At 42.3% G+C, this 27,140-nt stretch overlaps 1 protein-coding gene across 6 annotated transcripts in view; it reads left to right on the forward strand.

The window, feature by feature from the left end:
• Positions 1 to 27,140, forward strand: part of ZBBX (zinc finger B-box domain containing) — a 341,437-nt gene that overhangs the window by 88,999 nt on the left and 225,298 nt on the right. For all 6 annotated transcript variants that reach the window (XM_075338565.1, XM_075338563.1, XM_075338568.1 and 3 more), the window contains 3 exons: positions 4,694 to 4,807; positions 14,883 to 14,955; positions 19,737 to 19,785. In XM_075338565.1, the coding sequence (XP_075194680.1) occupies positions 4,694 to 4,807; positions 14,883 to 14,955; positions 19,737 to 19,785 (236 nt within the window). The remainder of the gene's footprint in view (positions 1 to 4,693; positions 4,808 to 14,882; positions 14,956 to 19,736; positions 19,786 to 27,140) is intronic.

A 27,140-nucleotide genomic window follows, 5' to 3' on the forward strand; every position in this document is an offset into this window, starting at 1 on the left:
ATAAAAAAAATAGCACCTTGTGTGTTTTTGGTTTAAATAAGGTAAGATGCGTTTGTATGTCTTGTAAGATCACATCATTATTTAAAGGGGATTTATCACCAAGTCAAAAGTGGTCAGTTTTTTCTCTAATTTATTTCCTGCTGCGCCCCTTAGTAAATCACTTTTTTGTTTTAAATACGTCTGCCTTATGTTTGCATAGATATGAGCCTTTTTATTTAGTTCTTATTTGTATAGGGGGCGTGGCACTCAAGGAAATAATGCATAACAGCCTAAAGACACACCCCCAGGTAATCTATGAGCCACTCCCCCTTCTAATGACCATAAAAATTAGCACTGAATAAAAAGTACTATACCTATGGTAGATTTAAAAAGAACACAAATGGCATACTCAGGGGTGCAGCAGGAAATGGAATAATATAAGAGCAAAAATTGACCATGTTTGACTTCGTGACAGGTCCTATTTATTCATTAGCATTTTTAAGCCAAAGCCAGAAATAGAACAAAATAGGAAAAAATATAATGGAACTATTTGTCCTTCTAAATTATATATCAGAAGAGACTCTAAGGGGCACTTTGCACACTACGACATCGCAAGCCGATGCTTGCGATGCCGAGCGTGATAGTATCCGCCCCCGTTGCAGCTGCGATATCATGGTGATAGCTGCCGTAGCGAACATTATCGCTACGGCAGCTTCACATGCACTTACCTGCCCTGTGACGTCGCTCTGGCCGGCAAACCGCCTCCTTATTAAGGGGGCGGGTCGTGCGGCATCACAGCGACGTCACACGGCAGGCGGCCAATAGAAGCGGAGGGGCAGAGATGAGCAGGATGTAAACATCCCGCCCACCTCCGTCCTTCCGCATAGCCGGCGTGAGCCGCAGGACGCAGGTAAGGAGATGTTCCTCGCTCCTGCGGCTTCACACACAGCGATGTGTGCTGCCGCAGGAACGAGGAACAACATGGTAACATTGGTCCTTCTGAAATTCTGGAAATGACCGACGCTACACCGATGATACGATTTGGACGTTTTTGCACTCCTTAATCGTATCAAAAAGGATTTACACACTACGATATCGACTGCGACGCCGGATGTGCGTCACTTTCGATTTGACCCCACCAACATCGCAGCTGCGATGTCGTAGTGTGCAAAGTGCCCCTTAGTCTAGGGAATACTATATGCATAAGAACAACCAATTTATTCCCAAATTTATTTTATTTTATTATGGAATATAAAATTTCATACCACACCATTTAGTGAAATAACAAAATCAATTTGTCTCAGATTAAACCAATTTTTTTGATCACCCCTGGTCTTGAATATCAAGAACAGGGTTTACATTCAGATTATCTGACAAATTGATACAATTCAAATACATATAAATACAATACAGGTTCACACAGAAGGACAGTAATAAATCACACCAAGTCAGACTTAACTTTAGGATTCTAAGTAATTCTTCAGGCACAGTGGTGCATGGATATATAGATCACTTAGGTAATACAATCCAAATGAGTCCAAATAGGTCACAAGGCATTTGATATCCAGTCCCACTGTCAATAGGATGAACCGCCGACCATCATTTATAAATTAGAGTAAGTCTCCACCTCGACGCGTTTCCCCACATATCATGTGGTTCATCAGGAGGTTGTCAGGAAAAGGATGTCAGACATGCAGATCCATGGCGCTGTTCTTATTCAGATCAGTAGCATCACAGAAGAATCCTGTATTGATAATGATATACCACCATCCTCAGAAGCGTCATCCCATGGGATTATAGGGGTCAGCAGTCTGATCGCTTATGCATTTCTGCTGATCAGAGCTGCACAGCTCTGATCAGCAGCAATGCAGTGTTCCTGTTAGAGCTGTCATTACATGATTCATCGCTACCATGGCAACCATCGGCTCCCTGTGATAGCTTCACAGGCCCCCAGAAATTAAGCAAAAACTCACAGACTAATGGCAGAAGATGTAAACTGCCCAAGGCCAAAAAGACTAATGCATTGCCAGGATGCAGCAAGACCTCCATTAAATGGAGACATCACAGGTGCGAAGAAAGATGGTAAAATTGCATACTTGTGACTTGCATAGGTCACTGTTCACACATGCAGGTTCACAGTATCTGGTATGCAGCCTATTAGTTACGCCTCATCACAATAGATGCAAGTGGGCTGCGCCAGAACTAAAATGTGCTCCATGCAGGAACAGTGAGTGAAGGTGTTAAGATACGTGATTGGATATGCCAGTTGCCCCTGCTTGTAAGTAGGCAAGCCCATTAAAGGAGATAGACAGTCAATTTACATATTTACTGAGGTTGAAAAAACCTAGGTCCATCAAGTTCAACCTTTCCTTTCTCCACCAATTGTACATTTTTGTTACTAAATTATATATAACCCACATTGTAAAGTGTCTCTAGGAAATCATCCAGCCCTTTTTTAATAGCTGTTATAGAGTCTGCTATTAGTTCTTCTTGCAGCAGAACATTCCACAATGTGACTGCTGTAACTGTAAAGAACCCTTTCCTATTCAGCTGCCGGGATCATCTTTCTTCCACTGCTACCTGGTCCTTAGTATTGTCTTTGGAAGAAATAAGTCATGTGCCAGTCCTTTGAATAGACCACACATGTATTTATACATATAAATGAGATCTCCGGGGAGATGTATTTTTTCTAAACTTAACAAGTCCACCTTTTCCAACCTCTCATCGTATGGGAGGCCTTCCATCCCTTGTAATAATCTAGTTGTTCGCTTTTGAACTAACTTCTGAATATCCTAAATTAATCCTATTCATTTAATTCTATTAAAATGTGGAGCCCAAAACTGGATCCCTTATTCTAGATGTGACCTTACCACTGATTTATAGACAGGTAACAATACGTTGGGATCACAGGAATTTCGCTTTTTTTATACCCTAAAATCTTGTTTTCTTTAGCAGCTGCTGCCTGACATTGAGCACTGCTGCTCAGCTTATTTGTAATCAGAATACCCAAGTCTTTCTCCTATTCTATAATCCCGAGTTTACTTCCATTCAATAGGATTACTCTGTCCTAGGTGCATTACTTTACATTTATCAACGTTAAATCTCATTTGCAAAGTGTCTGTCTATTCTGACATCTAATCAACAAGTCTGTTGATTTTCTCTGTAGTCCTGATGAAGGAGGCTTCGACCTCGGAAACGCGTTGGCTTGACCTGCACATGAATAAAGAGAATATTTAATCAACATTGCTTCCTGTGATAGCGCGGCATTCAAAACCCGTTCTCATCTATCTCTTCTATTCTGACATCTAATCCAGTGATACCTGAATATCTGATCGTTCTATGTGGATCACATTACATTATAGGCTATGTGGAATAATTCTATTTCTCGTCACTGCTCATCCAACCCTTTGTGAAAATCTGATGGAATATTTGATGCAAACTGCTATTGATTTGAATGGATCTTTTCTTACAATGGATTTTTAGAATATTGTATCAGATTTCCTGTAACAGAAATCCCCTAGTTTTACCTCTGGGGTGTAATCACTTTAGAGCCCTTTTAATTTTTAAAATTAGTAGTGGACCAAGATTACAGACTTCGCCTGACTTTTCTCACATGTATAGAGGACATACCAAAAAAAATTTTCTTTACATGTCCCCTTTAATTTAAAAAAATGAGTCCATTTTGCTAGTGGGAGTATCTATCATATCATAGCTAATATACACGAGCAGATTCAGTCCCGGTTCTTGAACGGTGATTGGTTCATCTGAAAAAGAGTGAGAAAGAAATGGTTATTTATCTGTTCAATCTCAGCTGATCAAGACGGTGAAGCACTTATTCCCCACCCCCCAAATTTTTCCTATTATGTATTGTGGACTGTGGAGATGTTTGTTAGAGGCGGTCTCCAGTCTCCGTGAGTGACTGGGCTGTGGGTAGAGTTTGATTGCTTGTCACAGCCCAACATCTCACGCTCTCTCCTTTGCTGCAGAGCACCGCAAGCAGGAGTGATACAGGGCTGTGATGTGCAATGAAACTCCGCCCAGTTGATCACGGAGAGTGGGGCTACCTCGATGACGACATCGGGTCAACTGGAAGGTGACGGGACATCACCGGATCTTAGAGGTCACGGAGCCCGGGGGTCATGTGAGGGAGATAAGTGGACTGCAATAGCGATGCTCAGAGTCAGAATTAACTACACAAGTTATTTCAGAGAAGCCTTCCCTACAGAGATGTGGCTGCTAATGCAGAGTAGTGAATCACCTCCTTAATATTAAAGTTAATTTTAATCAATAGCTCTTGGAATAATAACAAGTTCCACAATTTGATTTCTTAAATAATTATGTTCTGGTGCGGAGGTAATCTTATGTATGTGTCCCTGCTATGCTATGTGACATCACCGCATCTCAAAGGTCACGGAGCCCAGAGGTCACATGATGGGGATGAGCAGACCATAATAGCACCGCTCAGAGTCAGAATTTACTATACAAGACATTTGAGAGAAGCCTTCCCTATGAGTTTTACATTGAGGTGGCCACTAATGCTGAATAGTGAACCACCCCTTTAACATTGTTCGTGTGAAAATCCCTTTAATGATAGCTATTCAAAGCAGAGTTTGAATTTTCGTGTTCAATTATTCTGAAACAGCTTATATTTGGCATACAAGACATTGAAATAGAACGTTTTGGCTCATTACATAATACTGACTTCTTTGTTTAGGAATATTAGAGAGCTTCGTAAGGAAACATTACAACTGGAGAGGCAAAATCAGGAAATGGAACAGAAACTGAACCAACTGCGGCAAAGTATGAGTAGGGAGAAAGAAGAAAGAGAGTAAGTAAATCACCATAACTGTCCCACGGGGGGATATTTGCCATCAGGTAATATTTCAGAAGAGAATTTCCTAAATAATGTATGAATTCCCTGCCATTAATCATTGCCTTCTGTCACTGAAATATTGTAAAGTTGGCATTATCATGCCCGAATCACATATTTCCACAAATCATTAAAGAGTTTGTAAAGCCTTCAACAAATGTATTCCGCCTGGTCTCCATCATATCCAAACGTTCACTTTTCACATCCCATGACCATGTCTTCCAAAAGCAGCCATTGATAGTGAGGTCAATATGTATTATTGGAGAACACAAAGATGATGCCAGCTTAATAATAATAGCCATACATTGGTAAACCACTTAGAACAACAATTAGTTAATAAAGGTTTTTAAAGAGAACCTGTCAGTATGATTTCACAATGTAAAGTAAAGGCATGGCCATAATGCTGTTCTCACACTAAGTAAGTTGATACCTTTGGTGAAGAAATCTGATCTGTGGTTCTTGTTTAATCAGAGTTTGAAGTTTTCTTATATTTTCGGTGCAGTGTGTTGGACTGTGGGTATGGTCTTCTTCTTCTGCTCCGACCCCTCGGCCTGCTTCTGGTATTTCAATGAAAGGCCACTGATTTTCAGAAACCCGCCTTTTGTTTGAAATTTCATGCTGCCGCCGTCATTGCCGTGGGCGGCAAGTACGCTGTTTGGTTCCATGGCTGGTCTTCCTCAAACAAGAACCACAAAGCGGATTTCTTCACCAAAGATATCAATTTTAATCATCAATATTACAGCGCTATTACAGCCATGTTTTACTTTAGATTGCTAAATCATGCTGACAGGTTGTCTTTAAATCCCTGATCACTAACACTTTTTTATGCTGCATCAAAAGCCATTTTTTGCTGAACTTACATGATAATTTGCATTATAATGCATCTTTATAGGAGCTTATTAGAAAGTAATGATAATCTATAGGTGATCTGTGCTCAGGAAGCTGAATAAAGTGATACTGAGATATGTGTGATCCAATTTCTTATTCCAGGGTAATTCACGTTTTTCATATTTTGTAAATGAGTTGTTAAGATTTTTGGGCAGGACACTGATCTCCCCGAGAATCAGTCTTCAGAGCATATTTAAATGAAAAGGGGCATTACTAGTGTGAGACATGTAATGACTGACAGTTTGTGTCACACGGAGTTCTACACAAAACTCCCCGACTGTCATGGTGGCATCAGACGCTGTTCACATTGCAGATTCTGACACTCCACCTGATGGTTTCTCTGGTGTTTCTGATCTACAAAGGTAGAATCGGGCATCGACCAGCAGTGTGCTCAGTTATAGACAAGCTAGCAAGAGTTAATCTCTTCTTGCCCACTTGTTAGGCTTCTGTGATCATAGGGTGTGGGGAAGCATATCACATCTGCTCCTCTCATACGTAGGTTCAAAGAGATCTTTCACCATGCCGACTATAGTTTATACTGTGTTGGTCTGTGAGCTGTGGTGTCCTGTTACCTGTAATCTTGTTTTTTCCACCCTTCTCTTGTTTTCGCCCTCTTGTTGTCTTATTCCTCTGTGTGCTGTGTGAGAGTTTTGGATCCCCATGTTTGTCCATTTCTGTGGGTTACATCACATTCCTGTCCTAATCCCCCCTTCCCCCCCCGAGAGAGGGGGTATAAGATCTAGGCTGGTCAGGAGTAGGGCCAGGAAGGAGACTCATATATACCCAGCATTAAGAGTATCTCTGAGAATAGGAATAGCACAGGGCCCCCTAGTCTGAGGGTCAGCTTAGGGGCCCCGGTTTCCCACTATCCCCATAGTCCCTCATGACAGTCGGATCTACTTGTCACATACTGTTAGCTCCCCCTCTCATTTAAAATAATCTTTAGAGGCAGATTCTCCGGGAGATCTGTGTCTGGCCCATGGATCTTAATAGCTTAGAAAATTAATAGCTTAAGAAAAATGCAGATTTTCCTGGAATAAGACATCAGATCTCAAATATCAAGGTATCCTTTTATTCAGCATCCCATGAAGTTCCAGTGGGGAAAATAAGTATTTAATACACTGCAAGTGTTCCCACCTACTAAGAATGGAGATGTTTGTAATTTTTATTGTAGATACACTTCAACTGTGACAAACAAAATCCCCCCCAAAATGTAGAAAATCACATTATATGATTTTTAAATAACTAGTTTGCATTTTATTGCATAAAATAAGTATTTGATACAATAGAAAAATAGAACTTAATATTTGGTACAGAAACCTTTGTTTGCAATTACAGAAGGTCAGACGTTTCTTGTAGTTCTTGACCAAGTTTGCACACACTGCAGCAGGGGCTTTGGTCCACTCCTCCATACAGATTCTCCTCCAAATTATTCAAGTTTCAGGCTGTCACTGGGCAACATTGAGTTTCAGCTCCTTCCAAAGATTTTCAATAGGGTTCAGGTCTGGAGATTAGCTACTCCTTAGTTGCCCTGGCTGTGTGCTTTGGATCATTGTGATGTGGAAGAGCCAGCCATGACCCATCTTCAAGGCTCTTACTGAGGGAAGGAGGTTGTTGGACAAAATCCCGCGATACATGACCCCATTTATCTTCCCTTCAATATTGTGCAGTCGTCCTCTTACTTTTGCAGAATAGCACCCCAAAGTATAATGTTTCCACCCCCATGCTTCACAGCTGGGAAAGTGTTCTTGGGGTTGAAGTCATTTATCTTCTTCCTCCAAACACGGCGAGTGAAGTTGATACCAAAAAGTTCTATTTTTGTCTCATCTGACTACATGACTTTCTCCAATGCCTCCTCTAAATCATACTGATGATCTTTGGCGAATGTCAAACGGGCCTGAACATGTGTTGACGTGAGCAGGGGGACCTTCCATGCCCTGCAGCATTTAAATGCATGACGGTGTAGTGTGTTACTAACGGTAATCTTTGAGACTGTGGTCCCAGCTCTCTTCAGATCATTGACCAGGTCCTCCAATGTAGTTCTGGACTTATTCCTGATCTTTCTCGAAATCATCCTTACCCCACAAGGCGAGATCTTGCATCGAGCTCTGGACAAAAAGTAAGATTGACAGTCATCTTGTATTTCTTCCATTTAGTAATAATTGTGCCAATTGACTTCCCACCAAGGTGCTTGCCTATTGTCCTGTAGCCCATCCCAGCTTGTGCAGGTCTACAATTTTGTCCCTGGTGTCCTTAGACAGCTCTTTGGTTTTGGCCATGATTGTGAAGTTAGTGTATGATTGAGAGTGTGGTCAGGTGTCTTTTATACAGGTAACGAGATAAAACAGTTGCATTTAATATAGGTAATTAGTGCAGAATAGGAGCTTCTTAAAGAAATAATAATCGGCCTGAGAGACAGAATTCTTGCTGGTTGGTAGTTGATTAAATACTTATTTCATGCAATAAAAAGAAAATTAATTATTTAACAATCATACAATGTGTTTTTCTGAATTTTTTGGGGAGGATTCTGATTGTTATAGTTGAAGTGTACCTACGATCAAAATTACAGACCTATCAATTATTTGTAGGTGAGAAAACTTGCAAATTCGGCAGTGTATGAAATACTTCTTTTCTTCACCGTACATGCCTATACAGACGGCTTAGGAGAGTTAATCCTACTGATAGATAATAAATTTGTACATTTCAGTCATAATTTGCACCATTTTTTTTTGGATAAATTATGATGAATGATGAATTTGTTGGCGCTGCTTTGCTATGCCCCCTCTTGACTAAACTGTGCCCACTTTTCAAAAAGTTTTTGGAGCTGACCAGGACTTGCATAAAAATTACCTAAAGTTGCAATATTTTTGCAAAGTGTTGCGCTAAAATGTTGCGATATTTCAAGCAGTAATACGCTTCAAATTAACACTTCCCAATTTAATTTGATGAATTGGGGCCACAATGTTTAGTTGTCACTATAATTTAGATCTGGCCAAGAAGCTTCCCTAGACGCAGTATATTATCGATTTACCGCCCTTCTGTGTTTTCTGAGCTTGTATTTTTACTGCCATTTTAGGCATGCGTACCAGAATCACTGACGTGTGAAGGGGGCCATATACAGCATTGCTCCGACGGGCACTGTGCATTGTTCTCAGTTGTAACAAGAAAAAAAACTTGGCTCATATCTTGCAAAAACAAAACACAAATCAAAACAAAATCATCTCCTAATATTAAAAGTAATACTGTTACTTTATACATTATTGTTTGCAAATGTAGAAAAAAAGGCTCCAAGCATTGAAATAGTACATTTCACTGACATTGGTACACGTTAAAATAAAAATATGCAGACGTGTGAGCAGGACTAAGTCACAGTCTGATTGCAACCTTTAATGTAAGCAGGAATGTTCTATTTACTGACACAAATCAGCTATTAAATAACATCTGTCATTAGTGCACCTGTTTACAGTAAATCGTGAGCCTTATGATAAAACGGTTTTTTGCTTAATACGTAAAAAAAAAATGCATCAAGTGATCAGAAAACCATAAAATGCATAGAATTCATCTGACAGAGCTAGAACGGGATTTAAACCTCAGCTAAAAGAGTATTAACCCGACTGTTCTGTTCGCATTTACTATACACTTGTACTGTTTTGGGTCAATATGACCCGACCTATTAAAATCTTGATTTTTAGCTACTGTGAGTGTTTTATTTGAATACCTATTACATTATTAAACTTTATATGAACATGGTTGATCATAAACATATGAAAAATTAAATTAAAACTTAATTTTCATTATTTTTTTCAGAAAAATATTACACGGGCTGTTTGCAATTATGTTCACTTTATAGCATTCTGCACACAAATAACAAACATGCTTTAGATTTCTATTACTATAACATGAAATCTAACTAAATCTAACTTTTTGATAACATATTTTATAAAGCAACAAAAGATAAATAATAAAAACTTCAGATTTTTTTTCATTCTTAACAGGTTGAACGGGTTCATGCATTTTTACATTGAACACATAATAAAACCATTGTCTTTTACATAGATATTTTGCACACCCAGCACTTGTCAGATTTGTGTTATTGTCACAATAAGATGGACAAAAGCTCCATCTCTTCCTTTTTTGGCTGGTAGCTTTGCTGGTGGAGGCCGTGGGTATTGTAGCTTTGCTGGTGGAGGCCGTGGGTATTGTAGCTGTGCTGGTGGAGGCCGTGGGTATCGTAGCTGTGCTGGTGGAGGCCGTGGGTATCGTAGCTGTGCTGGTGGAGGCCGTGGGTATCATAGCTGTGCTGGTGGAGGACGTGGTTATTGTAGCTGTGTCGTAGCTGTACTGGTGGAGGACGTGGGTATCGTAGCTGTGCTGGTGGAGGACGTGGGTATCGTAGCTGTGCTGGTGGAGGCCGTGGGTATCGTAGCTATGCTGGTGGAGGCCGTGGATATCGTAGCTGTGCTGGTGGAGGCCGTGGGTATTGTAGCTTTGCTGGTGGAGGCCGTGGGTATTGTACCTTTGCTGGTGGAGGCCGTGGGTATCGTAGCTGTGCTGGTGGAGGCCGTGGATATCGTAGCTGTGCTGGTGGAGGATGTGGGTATCGTAGCTGTGCTGGTGGAGGACGTGGTTATTGTAGCTGTGTCGTAGCTGTACTGGTTGAGGCCGTGGGTATCGTAGCTATGCTGGTGGAGGCCGTGGGTATCATAGCTGTGCTGGTGGAGGCCGTGGGTATCGTAGCTGTGCTGGTGGAGGACGTGGGTATCGTAACTGTCCTGGTGGAGGACGTGGTTATTATAGCTGTGTCGTAGCTGTACTGGTGGAGGACGTGGGTATCTTAGCTGTGCTGGTGGAGGACGTGGGTATTGTAGCTCTGCTGGTGGAGGACGTGGGTATTGTTGCTGTGCTGGTAGAGGACGTGGGTATCGTAGCTCTGCTGGTGGAGGCCGTGGGTATCGTAGCTGTGCGTGTGGAGGACGTGGGTATTGTAGCTGTGCTGTAGCTGTACTGGTTGAGGCTGTGGGTATCGTAGCTTTGCTGGTGGAGACCGTGGGTATCGTACCTGTGCTGGTGGAGGACGTGGTTATTGTAGCTGTGTCATAGCTGTACTGGTGGAGGCCGTGGGTATCGTAGCTGTGCTGGTGGAGGCCGTGGGTATCGTAGCTGTGCTGGTGGAGGCCATGGGTATCGTAGCTGTGCTGGTGGAGGCCGTGGGTATCATAGCTGTGCTGGTGGAGGACGTAGTTATTGTAGCTGTGTCGTAGCTGTACTGGTGGAGGACGTGGGTATCGTAGCTGTGCTGGTGGAGGACGTGGGTATCATAGCTGTGCTGGTAAAGGCCGTGGGTATTGTAGCTTTGCTGGTGGAGGCCGTGGGTATTGTAGCTTTGCTGCTGGAGGCCGTGGGTATCGTAGCTGTGCTGGTGGAGGCCGTGGATATCGTAGCTTTGGTGGTGGAGGCCGTGGGTATCGTAGCTGTGCTGGTGGAGGCCGTGGATATCGTAGCTGTGCTGGTGGAGGACGTGAGTATCGTAGCTGTGCTGGTGGAGGTGGTGGGTATTGTAGCTGTACGGATGGAGGCCATGAGTATCGTAGCTGTGCTGCTGGAGACTGTGCAGTCTGTTTCTTGAGTATGCTGCTGGACACTATTCACAATGGCTGCTGCTCCTTCACTTCTGGGGTTTACTTTTCTGGCTTCGATATACGGCCTAACCAGGGATTTTCCTATTTCTTTGAGAAAAAAATCTTCTTTTCTGCAGCTTATTTCTGCTCCAATTGTGTTAAATTTCTCTCCATAAAACAAATGCATTGTGTGCAGAAAAATCCAGAATGTTGTAAAATATAATCATTGGCCACTGATTGGTTTTGCGGTTGCATGCGTATGTTGATATTGCTTGATCAACTGCCCCTTTTGTGGCATTATAATGTAATATGTTCGGTTTTCTTCTCGATTACTTATTGCATTGTCATGTTGCATTGTGCTCATTAGAAAGACCTGTTTTTTTTGGGAACGTAAGACACAACTGTTGTATCTCCAGTAAATGAAAAAGAACTATACACATATCTTTTACTAAAATACCTTGCAGCAGTTCTGGCTTGTTTTTCCTTATAGTACCCAGCCTGGTAAGTTGTCTTTTTCGCAACATCTGGCCCAGTTGATAGGATGTGAAGAAGTTGTCACATGTGACATTTTGTCCTTTTAGTCCATAAGTCAAATCGAGAACAATTCCCATACCCTGATTTTTTTCAGCTCTTTATCCGGGGTTTCTTCTTGTATACATTTGAGTATTTACAGCGTATGAACTTTTGCTGTCACAAAGTATCCATAGCACTTGCTTACTGATAAGAACAGTGAAACTTCCACCCTTTTGAATAATGAAATGAAGTACACAGGAAAACAAGTACATTTTGCAGGCAGAAATAATTAAAGACCTGTTGAACAGTATAAAATGTTATCGGGTCATATTGACCCAAACAGTACAAGTGTAACAATCAGCGAGTAGCAAAAAGCAAACAAAAAAACCCCAACACTCATAGTTAGAACCCCTCAAATGAGGAAAAGTCAATTAATCACAAGTTTCAGATCTGCATAATAAATAATATGCAGGGTCTCAAATTTAATTTTGGGACCCAAACAGAACAGCAGGGTTAATGTGCACCTTATTGGTGACTGCGATCAGAAATACAGACTACAGTATAAGTATGTGATTACAATCCATAGGAATATAGACGAGTGAACGTCCAAACGGTGGTCCAACCTACCACGGCAGATATAATAATAATAATCTTTATTTCTATAGCACCAACATATTTCGCAGCGCTTTACAATTCAGACAAGAAATCTGTGGAGAGAAAAGCGCATATAGGGTCTTACCCCAGTACCCCAGTGGCGCAGTATCAAACACCCCTCTCTTTTGCTCTGTTAGCAGCGCTTTACAATTCAGAGGTTCATATACAAACAAACATTAGTAACAGTTAAAGAAAATACAATAATTAAAGCAAAAATAATGATAGCCCTGCTCATGAGAGCTTAAAATCTACAAAGATATGAGGTGGGGGTGACACAAGGTACAGGTGCTCAATTATTATGATGACCCAGTCATCTCAAAGAAATGGAGGATAAATGAAGGATGCCTGAGCCAATCACCAGCCAATCTTTGTGATGCTTTTGGGTGCGGGGGAGTTTGACAGAGAATTATGTTCTGAAAAATAGTAGAGGGGCTAAATATGAACAGACTTCGATTAGGGAAGGTGATAGACTACCCTAAAAACATGTGTTTTTAAGGAGCTTCTGAAGCGGTGTTAGTTGGGGTTCGTCCTAGTTTCTTGGGGTAGAGCATTCTAGAGGAGTGGTTCAGCTCAGGAGAAGTCTTAGAGCCAGGTGTGGGAGGTTCGGATTAGTGTGGCTGTTAGTCGAAAGTTGTTTGCAGAGCGTAGAGAGCGGGTAGTATGATAGACAGAAATGAGAGTGGTGATGGACATATAAATACTTGTGACACCATGTGGATCAGTTATGTTGATGAGACGGCATTAACAGTGGTCACATACTATTAAATCAATTGTGTCCTTGACCGTATTTGTTAAATAACAATCAAGGTATATTGCACCCCAAAAATATGAGAAGAAAATGTTTTCACCATTTCCATGGGTCAGGGTACTGAGTATCCAAGTTTCCAATGGCATTATAGTCCTCCAGAAGCATTCAGGTATGTGCCCTGGTTATCCCTAATGACGGTCAGGCCTTGGCTTTCCCCTCCCTGACAAGGGCAGGTATAGCTGAACTATAAGGCTATGTGCCAACCGGACAACATACACCTGGACTTTACCGCAGCTACTGCCCGGAATCCACACACAGTTATCCATTGCTGCTGGATTCGAGCATTTTTGTTGCAGTAAACCTGTGGAACAAGTATGGAAATACCTGCGGACGTACCGGCCTCTATCTCCATAGTGGAAAGGCGGGAATTCCGCAGATAATTTCGCATGAATAATTGACATGAAGTTACATGCGGCTGCTGGACATCCACAGCATATTCCGCAGCTGCACATACCGCAGCATTCCCCAAATCCCATAGGATAACATGGGGAGTGTCTGTACCTGCGCAAACCTGCGGACTTATCTGGAAAATCCAGATAAATCCACAGGTTTTCCGTGGCAAAATCCGCGGGTACGTTGTCCCGTGGGCACATAGCCTAATATGGGCTGCTTGGTTTCAATGTAGGTGTCCAGCATATGACAGATAACTAAATGGAAACCAAACAGATAAATATTAAAGAAATATGTCTCTTCATGTTTGTGTCCGTATATGGTGCAAAATAATGCAAGAAAAATATAAGAAAAAAATTATACTCTCCTATTCCAGGCTCCGCAGCCTACATGCACCGTTGCCTATATCTCCCTTTGTGTAGGGTTATGTTTACATGTTGTATTTTTACAGCATTCTTTTTGTTGCTGTTTTTTTAATGCTAATTAAATGTTGCTTTTTACCGCAGCAGCAAAAACTGAGATTTCAGAAAACATGCACACGATTGCTTTTTTCCCCTGACTGAATTTGAAAACTGCTGCGTTTATAAAATTTGCAGGGTCAATTCTTGCAGCATTTTTGCAGCTTGTTTACACCATATGAGCAATGAGGAAGTGCAAAAATGTTGCAAAAAAAGCAACAATACAGTTTTGCTTCATTTTTAGTGATTACAACAAAGAAGGGCTGCAGTTTTACATCACCCAGGCCAAAAACTAGTACTCTACCAGGATGCAGCTAAGCCCCTACTAAGTGGAGGCATCACAGGTGCAGGAGCAGCAAATCACACACACACTTCCAAAACATGGAGGGAGCGATTGCTAGCAGTGATTTGCCCGTGACGCACAAACGACGGGGGCGGGTGCTTTCACCAGCGATATCGCTGCATGTAAAGCCCCCTTAAGTATCAGACTTCCAGTGATTCCATTCTAAAGAACTATGCCTCAATAGGTTATATGAGAGTGGTACATCTCATATAAATGTTTACATTTAACTCCCCAAATGCCAATAATCTTTATAATGTCATAATAATATATCTTTGTTATAAATATAAATCCTTTGTTAGCATTCATAATGTTCCCAGGCAATAAATACAAATTCTTGTAAGGTACAATGACTTTTTTGCAGGAGGTCAAATCCATATCATTGGATATCTGGACATGCTGGAAATCAACGGCCTGATAAAGAAAGCGCAGGAAAGGTATGGACTGCAATGCATGGACTTGCTGCAAGCTTTCTGATGTGAACTTGATAACATTTAGGCTATGTGCGCACTTTGCGTTTTTTTTCATGCGTTTCCGCAGCGTTTTCAACTGCAGCTTTTTAATGCCAAAATGCATGCGTTTTGATTCTCCAGCAAAGTCAATGGGAAAGTGGGCTTTCTTGTGCGCACAATGCTGTTTAAAACAGCGTTTTGGATGCAAGAATTTTGTCAAAAACTCAGCGTTTAAAGAAGCAACATGTCAATTGTTTTTGCCATTTTGAGCTGGGTTTTGCTAACATTAGAGTCAATGAGAAGTTGCAAAATGCAATCTACATCAAAATTTTAGCGTTTTACATGCTTTATTGATGCAGAAAACATGCGTTTTTGACAATTTAATTGCATGCGTTTTTGACATTATATTAAGGGCATGATATGTCCCTTTACACACACACACATAGTCCGACAATTAAATTTATGAAAATCATTAAATTAACATTATTTTATACATAAAATATTAACACACAGTTATCATTTTAATAAAAACAGCTATTTTGTGTATGATTTTTCCATAATATTTGTTATTTTTTCCGTTTTTTTCATAGTGTGTGAATGTTTAAACTTTATTTAGCAGTGTTTTTGTCTGCAAAACGCATCTGACTTTAAGCAATGAAAAAGCATGGAAATCGCGGTAAAAACGCAAGCGAATTTATAGCGTTTTTGTGGTCAAAACCAAATTTGACGAAGACCATTTCTGCCAGAGGATGCGTTTAGAACTGCAACTACCTCGACGCAAAGTGCGCACATAGCCTTAGGCTATATGCGCACCCTGCAGTTTTTGTTGCTTTTTTTGATGCAGTTTTGTTGTCAGCAACCTCTGACTTTTGACTTCCCAGCAAAGTCTATGAGAATTCAGATTTGCTGTGCGCATGTTGCATTTTTATTCTCTGCAGTTTATTTGTCACAAACACCTGACAAAAAAAATGCAGCATGCTCATTCTTCTTGCTTTTTTGGCGCAGTTTTGTCACACTTTCTATACTGACAAACACAAGAAGTCAAAATTGACAAAAACGTGCCATAAAAACCCACCAAAAAAGCAACAAAATTGCACCATCATTACAAGCATTTTTTTTTTTTTTTTTTTAAATTTTCAGGCTCTTTGTGACAAGGTTGCAGTTTTGGTTGTAGTTTTGCTTGTAGTTTGTGTGCAGTTTGTGTGCAGAAAAAACTGCAGCGTGCGCATGAAGCTTCATAGTGTTAGGAGTGTGTCCTATTTGCAGGTTACATCTTGTATTGGAGTGTATTTACTTTCTTTTGATGATGAGGGGGTTAAGGTCTTTTTCCCTGTTGATTACTCTTAGCCTTAATCACAGCTGCAGCATTTTGACATCATGCCCTTCCACTATATGTACCCACTCCTGGCTTTTCTGCATGCTGGTGATAGAGATCTGTCTTTGCATAGCTGGGGTGTTGTTTCAATTGTAGGTGCGAAGTTTTCTAGGATCCTAGGAGTGCTCTTTTTGTGTCTTTCCCCACCTGTTTGTCTTAGGCTAGGTTCACATTTCCGTTATAATGTATCAGTCACAATCCGCGGCTATGGTAAACAATGGCATCCGTTTAGCGGATTCCGTTGTGTCCCATAGACTTGTATTAGTGGCGGATTGCGACTGATGACCTTGCATTGCATCCACTGTGTCGCGGTCAGTCGTTTTTTGACTGACTGCCGGGCGGGAGCAACGCAGAATGTAACGTTTTTCTGGCCGTCATAATTAACGCGTCGCGCAGGAATCCGTCGCCATTCGTCAAGCTTGTGATAGATGTCTATGGTGCTTGATTCCGATGTAATCCATTTTACAACGGAATCCAGTGCTGGATTCCATCTTGCTCTACTGAGCATGCCCAGCATGTTTTCCACACCCACTGGGCTGTCCCAAACACAAACGGATCATGACTGATCCGTCAAAAAACGGACGCACAGCGGATGCAACGGACGCAACGGATCAGTTTTTTCACAGGATTCCTGTGAAAGGAATCCTGTGAAAAACACATCTGTTGCGTCAGTTGACATCTAAACAACTGATCCGTTGCTGATGGACCTGACGGATTTAAAACAACGGAAATGTGAACCTAGCCTTACCTTCCTTGTGTTGTTTTATTGTAGTTGTGGGACTAGTGTCCCACTGGCCATCACCTTGTCAGGGTAAGTTCAGGGTTGTAAGTTCAGGGCATAGGCACATGGAGGAAAGGACCCGTCTAGAGACATTAGGTAGTGCAGGGATCATCCACAGGTGAGTGGGAAGTAGTGGCCCCTCTCCATATTGCCAGGGTCTTCCTTGACATCTCCCTAGCTTTCCCTTCATGTTGTGCTGCACGCATTCCCTCACCCCGGTGTTGCACATAAGTAAATAAGAAGTCTTTCAGTTCATATCGGAAGATCCATCGACAGTCCGTAAATCATGGTCTATACACAAACCATGTCTCAGACATCTCAATTTGCCCTTACCTATATAAGTTACTTATGTTATTTACAAGAGTGCAGAAAGGAGCTGACGTGTAACTGATGATCTTCCCGGAATATGGATAGATTTTTAAGGGAATTGGTGCTGATCTTCCCTATGTATGAGTTAGATAGGATCTCATGGCCTGCCTCCTTGGCAGAATGCCACTGTTCTCAGGGACATTTGTACCCCAGAGAAAATACAATGAACTGTTTTTTATGCCCACATTGTTACAGCGTTCACGGATACCATGCACTTTTCATATTGTAAATCAGTATGAATGTCAAAAAATAAATCATCAGTGGAACACGAGGCTCACTACCCTTGTGGCACGCTGTCTATCAGGCGCTGTCTGTCATAGTCAAGTAGATAACCAGCAGAACGCAGGGAGCAATCAGCTTGTGAGCTGTAGTTTCAGTATGCTGAACAGAATCAAGGATCCATTTATTGTAATAAGAAGTCTGCGGTGGGAGACTGACAGCTTTGTGCTGGGGATTACTCTTTTCTTTGTATTTCCTTCAATATAATATTTTGTATTGAAATCTGGATTGGGGATTTGAAACTCCTCACTGTATGAAAACGCTATGCGATGCCCATTAATTATCCGCTGAAGGTGCCAAATCTGACATTACAGCTGCCACAACATCAAATACAAAAGGTACAGGTTTGATGTGAATACATATTAAACAGCTCCATCAAAACAGTACACACTAAAATAAAGTGAACCCCTTCATGGCTGTAGGGCATTTAACCCTCTCTGGCCAGGCATCAGGAAGCTGAAAACAGTAATTAGACATAAATAAAGAGTGATGTAGAAATGAATGAATCATCCCTAAACTAGCTACAGACTTATAAACCCCCTTATAGATGTCTTGGGCTACTTTCACACATCAGTTTTTTGCCATCAGGCACAATCCGGTTTGTGCCTGATGCAATGGATCCGTCGCAGATTCTGGCAAAACTGATGGGATGGATCCGGTAAAAAAACGGATCCGTCTCATTTTTTCCCTTCAGGCCAAAGGTTATTTACTATGGAGGAGAGAGAGAGAGAGAGAACTTTTTTTGTGACCATAAGTGAAATTACACAACGTCTGAGCATGCCCAGAAACAAAAACCGGATCCGTCACCTGATTCCGTCATTTGATGGATGAAGACGGATCCAGCGCCCATAGGCATCCATTGTAAAAAAAGACGGACAGCGCCATATCTGTCGCAATCCGTTTTTTCGCCAGTCCCAAAAAATGTTCCTTTGGATGTTGCTTCCAGTGGCCACACAGACAATTTTTGCCGGATCCGGCGCACGCCATGCAGCACAATCCGGCGCTAATACAAGTCTATGAGGAAAAAAACGGCTCCGGATCTGTTTTATCTGCAGTTCGCCGGATTGTGTCTGATGGCAAAAAACTGATGTGTGAAAGAGGCCTTAAAGGGAACCTGTCAACTAAGAGTATATTCAATAATGGCAAGAAGGACAGGGCACTACTCTATATGTAGAGATGCTTAGATTTCAATCCTTGTACATACACAGCGTTTTACCGCTGGTTATTCGCAGCTACATTATGGCAACAGAACCACTAGAAAAAAATTCTTCACAGCTACGGGGTGCTTATTCATGAAAGAGCAACAAAATCCACAATAAATAGTAGTAGAAAAATGAAGAGCACTCACTGATAGTTGCTGTGCAAGAGGTGGGTCAGACCCGTCGAAGCACCAGTATAGGGTGTGAAACGGCCGTCGTCTGACGTGCTGTCCCGTCTCACTCCCTCCCCGCTTTGCCTACAGCATGTTAACCAGCACATGTGAATAAAATACCCACCTCTTGCACAGCAACTATCGGTGAGTGCTCTTCATTTTTCTACTACTATTTAAAACTAAGAGTATAACTATTTAGATTGTAATAAAATAATAAAAATGATACATGCCTTTTAGTAATCCTATGTACCAGAGCCCAGAAATCAAGCTTTGAAGCCACATGCAAATTAGCCTGAAAGTGTTTTGGGGGTGTGTCATATCCACACTGAGAACATCAACATGTCCCCTTTGCACTTCCTGGCTAATTTGCATATTGCTTCAAAGCTTGATTTCTCGGCTCTGGTACATCGGATTAGTACAAGACAGGTGTCATTTTTATTGTTGTACTTCGTCCTATACAATCATGTTACCAGTTTAGTCGTAGCGTCCTGACAGGTTCTCTTTAATTTATGTTGCAGCATCCTAATGTGTGTCCTGTATTGTATTGTCGCTCCCCCATAATATGATTTATCCTTTGTGATTTTTTTTAGTTTTCTGCTGGGAAAATAAAACTGAAAGTCCTCCAGAATCCAATTGCAGGTAAAAATGTAACAAATTGTTTTGAAATAGACATAGCTAATTATCTTTGTGAACGCATGAACTTGCTAATAGGTACGAAAGCTATGATTAATTCCAAATGCGCCAGTGATAGTGAAGTCCTTTATAATAATTACTTCTGTGGATTGCTTTGTTACAGGGAATATTAGTGAAAAGAGGCCCGAACAAAGTCAGAGCACTAAGTATATTGTGCTGCTGTTATACACAGGGAACACAATATTGGGATTTAGTCACATCCCTGGATGAATAAGTGTCCTCGGGTCATAGTTTAAAGGTTAATGCTGTGGTGGATTTACTATTCATTTCACTGTGGATCTGTTCTGCAATCATGGATGGAAAATTACTTAGTGATCTTCATTGTGCTGAAGTTCATATACCTATGGAGGTTGGCCCTTTGTCATTTACCCTGGTTAATCAGAGAACATTTAATCCTTACAGGATTGTAAGATGTACATCTATAATTGGTGACAACTCAGTTTCTCTGCTTACATTTGTGTTATTCTACACTATGTGAACAAGAGAAAACATATTAATAAAGAATAATACCGAGTTAGAAATCATAAAATGTAATGCCATCACTAGGCATTCTTAGGCTATGTGCGCACACTGCGTTTTTTTGACGCTGCGTTTTTGGCCGCTAAAACTGCAAAAAAACGCACCAGCGTCAAAAAAACGCGGCAAAAAACGAACGCGTTTTGCCGCGATTTGGTGCGTTTTTTTGCTGCGTTTTGCTGCGTTTTTGCTCACTGCGTCTTTATGCGTTTTTTATCAGTGAACAAAAAAAAAAGGTCTGATGTCATTTCCTTCATCAATGTGTTCTTCATTCTCCACTAGTGTATGCAGAAGAGCAGACAGCTGCAGAACTACAAGGCTCAGCATACTCCATCCAATAGTGTATGCAGGAGAGCAGACAGCAGCTGCAGAACTACAAGGCTCAGCATGCTCCATCCAGGACTGTATGCTTGAGGGAGAGTCAGGGGGAGCAGACCTACAAGGCTCAGCATCCTCCATCCAATAGTGTATGCAGGAGAGCAGACAGCAGCTGTCGAACTACAAGGCTCAGCATCCTCCTTCCAGGACTGTATGCAGGATTTCTTTGCCCCCCCAAACAAAAAAATGACGTGGGCTTCGCCATATTTTTGTATGCTAGCCGGGTACAGCAGGCAGGTACGGGCTGCCCCCAACCCCCAGCTGCCTATTTGTACCCGGCTGGGAACCAAAAATATAGGGAAGCCCTTTTTTTTTAAATTATTTCATGAATTTCATGAAATAATTTAAAACAAAAATGACATGAGCTTCGCCCAATTTTTGAGTCCAGCCGGGTACAACTAGGCAGCTGAGGATTGGAATCCACAGTGCAGGGTGCCCATGCTTTCTGGGCACCCCCGCTGTGAATTGCAGTCCCGCAGCCACCCCAGAAAATGGCGCTTTCATAGAAGCGCCATCTTCTGGCGCTGTATCCAACTCTTCCAGCTGCCCTGAAGCCGGGTGGCTAGCTGGGTAATAATGGGGATAGGGCTAGCTGTATATTATCAGCTAGCCCTAAGCCCGAAATTCATGGTGTCACGCCAATATTAGACATGGCCACCATGAATTTCTAGTGAAGATAAAAAAAAAACACAACACAGAAAAATATTTTTATTAGAAATAAAACACAACACAATTAGTGACTCCATCTTTATTGAAATAAAGAACCCCCCCTCCGCAGTAATCCTGGGTCAGGGTCCCGCGCCGTCCAATCCGGATCCAATATCATCTGATCGGTTTGCTGGAAGGCAAAGCGATCAGATGATGTGTCAGGATCAAGTGCCTGAATCCCATCACACATCAGCTGATTGTATAAAAGCCGATTATACAATCAGCTGATGCATCGGTGCAAAAAAAAATAAAAAAAATAATACTCACTTATGTGCTGTTTACCGGCAGCTCCTGCAGCGATGGGGCGGGAGTCTGATCCTGTCCGATCGCTGCAGCAGCTGCCGGTAATCAGGGATGAAGTCTCCTGACGCATCCACTAATACCGGCCGGGCGCCCGCGTCACCGCGATACTTACGATCACCTGATGCGTCAGGTGACTGCATCAGGTGATCCATCGCCAGGTCCTGCATCCGGGAGGTTTCCCGGCCGTCTGCACACAGCCGGAGCGGGGGTGGCGATACCGTGAGAGGAGATGGGAGCGGGCATGGCACCGGGAGTCTGCAGACAGGTGAGTATATATATATTTTTTTTTTCTACTGTTAACTTTTGTTTTCGCAGCCGCTTCCACCTCCTGCCTGTACATGGCGCCGCACGGCAGCATACATGCACAGGATGGGAGGTGGAGGCAGCGGTGACGGTACCGGGAGGAGTCACGCTTCTGTATATACTGACAGAAGGAATCCTCTTCCTGTACACGTCACTTTACTACCCACCTCCTGCGTTTATAGCTGCGTTTTTGGTCTTCAAAACGCACCAAAACGCAGCTATTTGCGTTTCTCATTGCGTCTTTCAACATCCCATTGAACTCAATGGATGAAAAGCGCAGTGAAAAACGCGGGAATAATTGACATGTTGCGTTTTTGTGGCACCACAAAAACGTAGCTGAAAAAAAACAGATGTGTGCGGACAGTAAAAATTAAAACTCATAGACTTTGCTGGGGAAGCAAAGTCCTGCAGTTTTGAGGCCAAAAACGCACCCGAAAAACGCGCAAAAACGCCGCGAAAAACGCACTGTGCGCACATAGCCTTATAGTTACTGGTGATTGCTTTATACATTGTCATTGGTGTACAGTAGAGCCACGTACATGGGAGCCTGTACATCACAAACAATCTTCACTTGAAATCTCTTTGTGCCCCCTTTATCTCACATTATGGTGCTGCTACGACACATTATAGAAATAGAGGTCTCCTCTCCTAGAGATCTGCTTAAAGGGGTTTTCCTTTTTTAAAAAAAACTGCGCTTTATTCCCCCTGACCAGGTCTAGAGCTACGTATCCACAGCTCCCAGTGTCAGTTATTGTCTGCAGTGCTAACATCACAGGCCAACGCTGCAGGCAATCAGTGAGCACAGTGGATCATGCTGTCAACTCGAGTGGAGCCATGGAGCTCAGTTTCTAGCTGCAGTGCTGTCGATGTGACATCAGCGCTGCAGTCAATAACTGATACTGGGAGCCGCGGTAGAGACTCAGGTTAAGGCCGGAGTCATACTCGCGAGTGACTCGCGTGAGTCTTGCATTGGCATCACCCTGCACAGCCTGATGCTCTCTGGACAGGAGCGTCTCAGCTGCATAGAAATACATGCCGTGCTGGGTGACTCCGGCTTAAGTGAGTAAAAAACAACTAGCTTTTTTTTTTTTTATACAAACGCCAACTGGTTGGGGGGTTTTGTAACTGGAAAACTCTTTTCGGCTGCTTTCACACATCCGGTTTTTCCTGTGCGGCACAATCCGGCGCTTTGCAGAATAAACGCAACAGTTTTTTTTTGCCGCTGGTTGCGTTTTTTTTGCATAGACTTACATTAGTGCCGGATTGTGCCGCATGGGCTTGCGTTCCGTCCGTTTTTTGCCGCATGCAGCAGATTTAGCCGATGTGGTGGCCGGATGGAACATTGCCTGGCACGTTTTTTTGTCCGGCAAAAAAACCCGCATCGCGCTGCATCCGGCCGATGCGGCACAATTTGCAATGCATGTCTATGGACGCTGCATGCTGCGTCCTGCAGCAAAAAACGCATCCGGCCGCCGCATGCGTTTTTTTCCACTGCGCATGCTCAGTAGCCTGCCGCAAGCGGCAAAAACCGGACGAGCCGCATGTAAAAAACTTATGCAAAGGATGCGGTTTTGTCGCTGCATCCGTTGCATAGGTTTTAGAGCCGGATTGGCCGGCTCTGCTAAAACCGGAGGTGTGAAAGCAGCCTTAAAGGTATTTCCAAGTGGTAGATTTATGGCATATATGGAGCTAATGCCATAAAAATAGGGTATAGTTTTTAAGTCTCGAGAATGGGCCTTGCCACATGCTACTGTTAGTGAGGATGTTGTAGGAATTATACATCAGCTTTTGACGTGTGGGAATTTCAACCACTAGAGATGAGCGGACCCGTTGAAGTTCAGTTTGGCAGGTTCAGCCGGACTTTAGATAAAGTTCTGTTCTGGACCCGAGCTTGACCTGACCCCCAATGGAAGTCACTGATTGGGCAGTTTGGGTTTCTGCCCACATACAGCCAGCCATAAACAGATCACTTCTCTGAGAGAGGGCGAGGGTTTTTAATTTTTGGGTGAGCACACTACATCTGAAAACGCTGATTTCATCCTCAGTGCGAGCCATTGAAATACTGCAAGCGGCTCGCACTGGGCTGATCACCGAGCGTACCCAAGCACAGCGATACTAATGCGAGTAGCCAGTATATGTAAACCACCTGAACTCCGAACTACGGCACAGATTTTTTTGTAAAGTCCTTGTTCGGTACAAACACCGAACTTTACTATTTGGGTTTGCTCATCTCTATCAACCCCCTTTCCACTGACACTGGCACACACTGGGGCTATATGTTGTCTAAACAGATGTGGGTGCCATTGGTGGGAATACCATCTACCATTCATTTTAAGCATATCCTGTTTATTTGACACAAATGAACATCATGAATATCACGTAAATAAAGCATGTATGCCATGTATGTAGGAATTCAGAGGTGCAGTATGGACACATCGGAAATGGTTCATTTGCATTTGTGTTTATTTTTTTATTTTTTGATGAGTTTTTAGTATTTTGAACCTTTATTTTGTTTGTGTCATATTCCCTTTTACATTTGCGCCTTTTTTAAAAGTCACTTTTTATCTGTTTGCCTGTTTTGTTTTGTTTGCCGTTGTGTTCAGAGTTTAGGGTTTCCAGATGTTTTTGTCTGGTTAATCATTTATAACTCTTCAAAAAGTCACAACATTTTTCCACAGTTGCACTCCCCTGGAGGGATTTTTTTTTTTGTCTGCCTGTAGTTCTGATGCAAACTTTGCTTCATTTTAGCAGAATATGCAACTTTTTGCCCTAATAGACAAGTTAAAGATGAAGAGCATTTTTAGTTTTGAACGAATTTCATAAATTCGCTCTCCATTTTGATGAATTTGCCATAAAAAAAAGTTTGATAAAAAAAAAAAAATACTAAAACTGAAAATGTTAAATCAGGTCCATAGATCACTAAGGCTGCATCCCCACGATGGGCTTGTGGTGAGTTTTGACACTGTGTATTTTTCACTGTGTCAAAAATGCATTGTCTTCCAGTTCCAGCAAGGGGATACTCAAATTGTCTCTTCAGGGAGGAAGGAGATGAACTCTAGCGCCACGTATTGGAAGTTGCAATCCTAAGGGTATGTGCGCACGTTGCTTTTTACCTGCTTTTTACCTGCTTTTTTGCTGCTTTTTCTTCTGCGCTGTTTAATGCCAAAATGGATGTGTTCTTCTATTCAAGCAAAGTCTATGGGAATTTGGGTTTCTTGTTCACACTATGTTGTTCAAAATGCTGCCTTTTTGTGGCAGAACTTTGGTCAAAAACTCAGCTTTTCAAAGAAGCAGCATGTCAATTGTTTTTGCCATTTGGGTTTTGCACTGCAAAGCTGAGTTTTTGACCAAAGTTCTGCCACAAAAAGGCAGCATTTTGAACAACAATAGTGTGAACAAGAAACCCAAATTCCCATAGACTTTGCTTGAATAGAAGAACACATCCATTTTGGCATTAACAGCACAGAAGAAAAAGCAGCAAAAAAGCAGGTAAAAAGCAACGTGCGCACATACCCTTATAGCTGCAATGCCCCTCTGGGAAATATTTCAATTGTCTGAGATTTATAGAAATTTATGAAAATCTCCAGCCCTCCATGCTTCTTTTTTACTCAGTGTAACCTGACCTGTGGTGCGTGCTTCAACTCCATAACATGTCAGCTTCTCTTACGGGTACACTGGTTTTTCTGTTTAGATTTTTCCATAAATAAAAAATCCACAGGTAAAAACTCATGGAATCTGCATAAAAGTATATGAATAAAGTTTTGTCAAAGCCAAATAACAGAAAGTGTCAAAAACAAAGCAGCTTTATTTAAAACGTGACACATCAGCAAGAGACAAAAAATGCATGCAAAAGATGTACACAAATATGCAATGAAAAAACACACAATTAACCTAATTTACATAATAGGTGCAGAAATTTTGCAACATCAAAGACTCCCTAAAAGCTGAATGTGGGAACACAGCCATTATGGCCGCTTTACACACTGCGATATCGTGACCGATATCACTAGCGTGCGTATCCGCCCCCATCGGTTGTGCGACACGGGCAAATCACTGCCCGTGGCACACAACATCGCGCGGACCCGACACACTACTTACCTGCCTAGCGACGTCGCTGTGAGCGGCGAACCACCTTCTTTCTAAGGGGGCGGCTCGTTCAGCATCACAGCGACGTCACAGCAGTGTCACTGAACCGCCGCCCAATAAAAGTGGAGGGGCGGAGATGAGCGGGACTTAACATCCCGCCCACCTTCTTCCTTCCGCATTGCCGGCGGGCGCAGGTAAGGTGAGTTTCCTCATTCCTGCGGTGTCACACATAGCGATGTGTGCTGCCGCAGGAATGAGGAACTACATTGCTAGTTGCAGCAGCAGCGGTAATCGAGAATAGGGGGTGATGTCACCAATGAGCGATTTTGAACGTTTTTGCGACGATTCAAAATCGCTCATAGGTGTCACACACAACGACATCGCTAAAGCGACCGGATGTGCGTCACAAATTCCGTGACCCCAACGAGATCGCTTGAGCGATGTCGCAGCGTGTAAAGCGGCCTTAAGACACTGTATAAGAGCTCAGTATAACATGGAGGCGTAACATGACGATATACATTATTGTGTGGCCATTACCGATAGTATACTATGTCACACATATACACTAGTACAATAATACATGCTCATCAAGCTCTCTGGGTTAATAGAAGCCAAGAAATACGTCCCCTTTAATTGCTGAGCAATTAGTGAATGTATGCGGTCACATTACAGTCATTCATCAGCCTCGCTGGAGGTTTTAACTAATTCTGTCCTCTAAGTAAATTGGTTCCATATTTCACTTGCAGATATGACTTTCTCCTTCCATTAGTCAGATGCACGGTGATTTATTCCATTTCCATGTGTTGGCCTCTTGTCAATAACCAAACCTGTTAAATTAAGCTAATGCATGGCTGCATATGTTGACTAGTGAGTTGTGAAGGAACAAATATTGAATAGTCAAGCTTCCGTTAATCGTACGCTGCACATTGTAGAATAATTTGTGGCTGCGGATTGCCAGTAAGTGACGTGTTTCTGCCAGAATACAGAACACTTAATATATAACAGGT

The sequence above is a fragment of the Anomaloglossus baeobatrachus genome, chromosome 3 (assembly GCF_048569485.1).
Source record: "Anomaloglossus baeobatrachus isolate aAnoBae1 chromosome 3, aAnoBae1.hap1, whole genome shotgun sequence".
Taxonomy (NCBI): Eukaryota; Metazoa; Chordata; class Amphibia; order Anura; family Aromobatidae; genus Anomaloglossus; species Anomaloglossus baeobatrachus.